The sequence below is a fragment of the Sinocyclocheilus grahami genome, unplaced genomic scaffold (assembly GCF_001515645.1).
Source record: "Sinocyclocheilus grahami isolate Dianchi unplaced genomic scaffold, SAMN03320097.WGS_v1.1 scaffold698.1, whole genome shotgun sequence".
Taxonomy (NCBI): domain Eukaryota; kingdom Metazoa; phylum Chordata; class Actinopteri; order Cypriniformes; family Cyprinidae; genus Sinocyclocheilus; species Sinocyclocheilus grahami.
The window spans coordinates 523743-530851 of record NW_015505877.1 but is presented as its reverse complement, the minus strand read 5'-3'; the positions used below and the strand labels follow the sequence as shown (position 1 = coordinate 530851).

The 7109-nt window shown below is 38.0% G+C and overlaps 1 protein-coding gene across 1 annotated transcript in view; it reads left to right on the top strand.

The window, feature by feature from the left end:
• The window catches only part of LOC107559766 (zinc finger protein 318-like), a 26435-nt gene that overhangs the window by 11557 nt on the left and 7769 nt on the right, over positions 1-7109 (top strand). The window contains exons 6-7 of the mRNA XM_016243715.1: positions 3667-3766; positions 3868-4160. Of these exons, the coding sequence (XP_016099201.1) occupies positions 3667-3766; positions 3868-4160 (393 nt within the window). The remainder of the gene's footprint in view (positions 1-3666; positions 3767-3867; positions 4161-7109) is intronic.

Below are 7109 nucleotides of genomic sequence, written 5' to 3'. Positions count from 1 at the left end.
TGAGGCGGGCTGGACTCCGCTTTGTCCATGGTGAAAGTTGATGTATTCCCTCAGCGACCAGCACGGATCAGCTCCAGGCATGACGAAGCGGATATCGTCCTCTTTGGGAAGACCAAACAAAGTAGTTTTTCTCTTTCACAACGAAACACACAGCGTCTTCAGGACATGGCTGCAGCGTCAACAATACTACAGCGAGAATAAAAGTTACGCCTTCTTTCTTTGCGTGAACATTTGGGCGGCGTTATGCAAACCTTCCCAGATCGTGACGTAGGTATGTGGGGGCGTGTTAGAACGAGCCGTTTTAGGTAGGCGTGGCTGACTGACTCTTAACTTTTATAAAGAATATCTCTTTGGTTTTGAGACTTTAGTCTTTGCAACTTTACAGATCTTCTTTATGCACCAAGAGCTTGTAACACTCCAAAGAGAAAGGAAAAATTTAAACCGCATCATATGATATGATTTTTTTTTTAATTAGGAGGACAAGCGCTCCTGATTACAAGAAGAAAAGCACTGCTCTTAAACTGGGTGTGTGACAGGTATGGCTGTGGAATGGGGTTTGGCCGAGGAAAAATACAGTCAAAACATTATTTTTATTTTTTTGCTTTAACCCCTGACTACTACAACAATTATTACAACTTTTGTTTAAAAGAATAATCACACAATACGCTAAACCCTTTGTTTGCCAAAAAATAAAGAGTTTAACTCTTTAAAATAAAGTTTTACTGTGGGAGTACTACACTCAACCAACACCAGAGAAGGCAGTTTTTGTCAGTCCTTGTTATTCTTAATTTTGACATTAATTTTCATTTTTAAACCAGACACACAAAATTTAAACCGCATCATATGATATGATTTTTTTTTTAATTAGGAGGACAAGCGCTCCTGATTACAAGAAGAAAAGCACTGCTCTTAAACTGGGTGTGTGACAGGTATGGCTGTGGAATGGGGTTTGGCCGAGGAAAAATTCAGTCAAAACATTATTTTTATTTTTTTGCTTTAACCCCTGACTACTACAACAATTATTACAACTTTTGTTTAAAAGAATAATCACACAATACGCTAAACCCTTTGTTTGCCAAAAAATAAAGAGTTTAACTCTTTAAAATAAAGTTTTACTGTGGGAGTACTACACTCAACCAACACCAGAGAAGGCAGTTTTTGTCAGTCCTTGTTATTCTTAATTTTGACAATTTTCATTTTTAAACCAGACATATATATCGGTTCAATATATTGGTTATCGGTCTACTTGATCTATAATAATCGGCATCGGCCTTGAAAAACACTTATCGGTCGACCCCTAATTTTGGTACCGTGTTAGGACAGACCAGGTTTGATGTTAGCTAGACAAGATAATGCTAATCAATACAATTATCTGTGGCTGAATGTAATACATAATAACACAATCAGGGTTTCACAATCAGCAAATCGAATGATGTTTATCTCACTTTACACACCTCTGCTAAATATGTTTCTGATCTGCACAGCTCGATTTGCTTCACCTGAATGTCACACATCTCATTGGAGAACCATTTGATCAGGCAATTCACTCTCCTTAGCTTCTAATCAGAGAGAAAAGTTGTTCACTACCAAAGAACATTTTTGACCCAGGATGTTTCAAGGCAGTCAGATAGATAAATGAATGGGGGTATTTCACACAAAAATGTAAATTGTCATCAGTTTATTGCTCATTTTAAAGCTTACTGAACTTTAAATTATTTGGATATCTACAGTTCTACATATAAATACACAACATAAGATTGGCCCCTCTGTATTAATTGTGGCCCCTCTTTTGCCCTCAGTTGAAAAAGGATGCAACGAAATTTCGGCCACCGGGAAAAAAACAATGGCACTTTCGGTTTTTGGCCGAAAGAGAAAAAGGCTAAAAATGTATGGCACGCCACACATGCCCAGCAGTGTTCAGCGTGCTGGTTTCACTCTCCCTCTAGCTGTCGTCACTGCGCAGTGTGACGCTCCACTCAATAATCCGCTCTATGAATGTGCTCTCCGCTCATGTAATGCTCATGCTCACATGTAAAGCAAAGTCCACTCAAATAACACGCGCTACTGTGCTGTAACACGGCAACGCTGGTAAAATGACACTATCCTCTGGTTCACTGATCTGCTCCTCGCTATGCTCTGCTCACAGGCTGATAATAATAGCTTTGTAGGACTATACATTGTTTGGATAATTAGCCCCAAAAAAACTATTATCTGATTCTGTTGCATAGAACTGAGTAAAAATATAGCAATAAGCCCCAAGAAGCCGTGGTTTACAGTGAATTTATAACCGCTATTTATAAAGGGTCGTTGTTGGGCTCGACTCGAAGGTTTCACAGAATAAAACAGAGCAAATAAAGTGTAATGATATAAATAAAAACCATATTCTTCCACCAAACAATGTAGTTCCTCAGAAACAGTTGTGGTTCCAACAAAATGGTTGCAGTATCATAAAAATTGAGTTAAATTAAGAAGTCTTACAAAATTACTTTATATTATTTAATAAAATAATTAATTATTATTACAAAGAAGTTTTGGTTTTTGGCCAAGTGCATCCAGAATTTCCAGTTTCTGCCCAGAATTTTCATTTCAGTTCATCCCTGCTTAAGACTAAGTGAGTGGCTTTATGCATGCGACCTCTGGTTCTTGGAATTTACGACCCCTGGAATTTTTTTCTTTTGTGTCCATTAACACATCTTAAGCCTCTACAATCTTTACATCTTTCTTGTTGCATTGTCCTCACTGGTTGTTCGCAACAACTAACATACAAGCGCCCGTGTATCCATTGTATGGTTTTTTTAATGATCAGATTTTTTTTCCCACAATGAATTTTAAGCTTACGAGTTATCGAAGTGTGAGACTGACTGGTTGTTCATATGACCAAGTGTTTAAGTAAAAATTTTTCTTTAACTTTAATTAAAAACAAAAAAAATGTGTTGTCCAAAATAACTCTTTTTAAATATTGTTGTGTCGTGTATATTTTGGGAGGAATTAAGGAAGTGGGATCAGAAACATAATTGTTAAATTCATCAGGATTCCCATCCCTATGTTTTTGTTGATGAATCAATTGAAAGGGTTCATTCACCCAAAAATGCTAATTAGCCCATAATTTACTCCCCCCTCATGTCATCTTAGGTGTATATGACTTTCTTCTTTCAGACAAATCCAGTCAAAGTTATATTAAAAATTGTCTTTGATCTTTCAAGCTGTTTCATGGCACTCAGCAGGTGTTGCATGCATCAGTCCAAAAGAAGTTAAATAAAAAGCGCCCATCCATAAAAAAAGTCTCACACGGCTCCGTGCGCAAAGCTGACCTCATACGTCATCCACCCGGAACTGCTTCCATGTACAACAGTGAGCGCAAGCTACATTAAAGTGATTATTACGTTTTGAATATGGATATTTTTCTTACAAAAACGCATCGATTCACTACAGAAGGCATTTGTTCACCCCCCCGAGCCGTGTGAGACACTTTGTTGATGCATGCAACACCCGCTGAGTGCCATGAAACAGCTTGAAAGATCAAAGACAATTTTTAATATAACAACTGGATTCGTCTGAAAGAAGAAAGTCATATACACCTAGGATGACTTGAGAGTGAGTAATTTATGGGCTAATTTACATTTTTGGGTGAACTAACCCTTTAAGGCCCAAAATATTCTGTCTTAGGTCATGGAAGAGCTTGAAAAGCTAAAAAAGGAGAAAGAAATGCGACACAAGAGGAAAGAAAATCTCTTAAAGGATGTGGAAACATTGAGAAAGCAGCAAGGTATTTCTTTGGAAGGTATTTTCTTACATATAATATGGAAGCGTTTTCTTTATTATATGTAAGGGCCCACTGTATTATACGTGTTTGATTTGTTCCTTTAGGGGAGCTTCTTCGAAAGAAGCGAAGAGAGAAGGATGGACACAAGGACCCTGTCCTCATTGAGCTCAGTCAGCTCCAAGAGGATGCAATGGCCCAAATCTCCAAATTGCGTTCTGAACAGAGAGGGGCAGATCAAAAATATGAAGAGCTGGTCAAAGTGGCTCTTATTCTCGGTATAGGCTACAAAGACTCGAAGATCTCTGGGGACCATAGGCAGCAGCCCCTTCAGAGTAAGAAGGAGTCAACCAGAAGCCCAGAGAAATCAGGGGCCAAAACCAGCACCTCATACAATAAGGTAGAGTTGCTAATTCTGTTACAGGAAAGGTACTACTTGCACTTGATAGGCTTTTTTCATAGTTAAGTATTAGACTGCCACTTTGAAAATTTGATCAAGTGCCATTTAATTCTTGACAGTGATTCTACAAAATATTTATTTAAATTAATTCTTCATTCAGTAATTTTTAAAGTAACTGCATTACATTTTTTTCTCATTAAGAAAATTACCCTAATGAAATGAATAATACTTAAAAATATGCATTTAAAACCGTCTTCTCTCACATAAAATGTAGACTCTATTTTATTTTACATAGAGGGTCGTCTCATGGGGTGTCATAAGGCCAAAATGTATTTGGTACTCTTAAAACATTATTGATTTATAATTTTTACAGATGCTTTTTTTAGTCCAGTGATTCTGAAATTAAGACAAGTACCACCTTTGATCAAATCAGGCCATCCAAGTAACTGTGAGCAACATAATGCCATATTCTGATTATTAAGATCAGTGTTCCTGTAGTTCAGTTTAATCATGCTGCATGCCTTTGCAGATCTGTGGAAGGACCCTGAGGAGTAACATCTAAAAACACACATACACTACAGTAGTAACATTTAGAAAGGATTACAATATGGCTGCCTTCAGTCCTGGCACCTAAATGCTTGCTTTGAGATTAAACGGAATAACATGCTGCTTTTTTCTGGATCAGATCAGCTTTTGTGGCTCTTTTCCTTCAGAGTAAGAAGGAGTCAACCAGAAGCCCAGAGAAATCAGGGGCCAAAACCAGCACCTCATACAATAAGGTAGAGTTGCTAATTCTGTTACAGGAAAGGTACTACTTGCACTTGATAGGCTTTTTTCATAGTTAAGTATTAGACTGCCACTTTGAAAATTTGATCAAGTGCCATTTAATTCTTGACAGTGATTCTACAAAATATTTATTTAAATTAATTCTTCATTCAGTAATTTTTAAAGTAACTGCATTACATTTTTTTCTCATTAAGAAAATTACCCTAATGAAATGAATAATACTTAAAAATATGCATTTAAAACCGTCTTCTCTCACATAAAATGTAGACTCTATTTTATTTTACATAGAGGGTTGTCTCATGGGGTGTCATAAGGCCAAAATGTATTTGGTACTCTTAAAACATTATTGATTTATAATTTTTACAGATGCTTTTTTCAGTCCAGTGATTCTGAAATTAAGACAAGTACCACCTTTGATCAAATCAGGCCATCCAAGTAACTGTGAGCAACATAATGCCATATTCTGATTATTAAGATCAGTGTTCCTGTAGTTCAGTTTAATCATGCTGCATGCCTTTGCAGATCTGTGGAAGGACCCTGAGGAGTAACATCTAAAAACACACATACACTACAGTAGTAACATTTAGAAAGGATTACAATATGGCTGCCTTCAGTCCTGGCACCTAAATGCTTGCTTTGAGATTAAACGGAATAACATGCTGCTTTTTTCTGGATCAGATCAGCTTTTGTGGCTCTTTTGGCACATAGAATAAAATGCGCGTAGACCAGAACGCAACATTTTTAGTATAGTACATTTCTAGAGTTTTAAACAACCTGAGACACTGTGTACTCCTGGTGGTATCACAGCATACCACAGTTTGATAACCACTGTTTTAGTTCAAAGTGACTTGTAGTAGGAAAACTATATACATACATACATAAAGTTTTATTTCCTCTTCGTGGTCAGTCAATAGCCACGTGTGGTGTCCAAGATTGTAAATAAAGACTAAACGACAGCTTCTGATATATTTGTTTAGCGATTTATTTCATTAATCTCCCTCTCGCTGGTGGACCTTTGTATTGTGTGACGTAGTCCAGTGAAGGCGTGTTTAGGGCGGGTTTTACAAGAGTGTCGCGAGGCTATTGGCCCGACAGTGGAAACGCGGCATGATTTTGGCCTCTGTGCTCGAGGTCCAAGGCTATTAGCCCCACCTGGCTCGCTGTAAGCCCCGGCTCGCACTGGCCAGTTGAAAAGCGGCTAATGGGTGAAGATGGCAGAAGACTGTACATGCGCAAGATGGACATATGCACATCTTGTCATGGCATTAGAGTTTACATATAGTCTTGTTGTCTAATATGAATAGACCCAAGCTATTCACAGATATTGCCAGATAATCACTTTACCTCTACCATACTTTTAACAGACTTGGATCGTTTGTGATTCTGGCTGTCATCCTTTCTTGCATTGTCTTTAGCCTTCACTTTGCCAATTATAAGCTATATTGTTAGTAGCCTGGATCGCCCACTGTCATTATGCTACTGGATGTAAAATGTTCTGCAGGACATTTTGTCATTTTCGAATGTTAAAGGGGTCATATGATGCTATTTTAAAGATCATTATTTTGTGTATTTGGTGTAACAGAATATGTTGACATGCTTTAATGTTCAAAAAACACATTATTTTTCAAATACTGTACATTATTGTAGGTCCTCTATGCCCCACCTCTCTCAAACACTTCATTTTCTACAAAGTCCCTCCTTCTGACAAGCGCAGTCTGCTCTGATTGGCCAGCTGACCCAGTGCATTGTGATTGGCCGAACACCGCAAGCACTCGTCGGAAATGTAACGCCCCTTACCATAATCACAAGCTTCATCTTTCAAAATAAATGTAAAGACACAGCCCGAAAGGGGAACAGAGTCTGGTGACAGACACAGTGATGAATATGTGTTTGCATTACACAAGTCACGGTTAAGACCGTTGACTCCACTGTGATGTGTGTGTCTCTCTCTTTCTCTCTCTCTCTCTCTCTCTCTCTCTCTCGCACACACACACACCGCTCTTGCTCTCTCTCTCTCATTTGAACAGTCAATAGCAAATACGTAAACTAAGAACAAAACAGTAGCTGATTCAGAAGCACCAGATTGTCATAGCAATAGATTGTCATAACAAAGCAAAGAATGACCTCCTCTCCTAGGTTCACGAAACGGTCATCCATAAAATG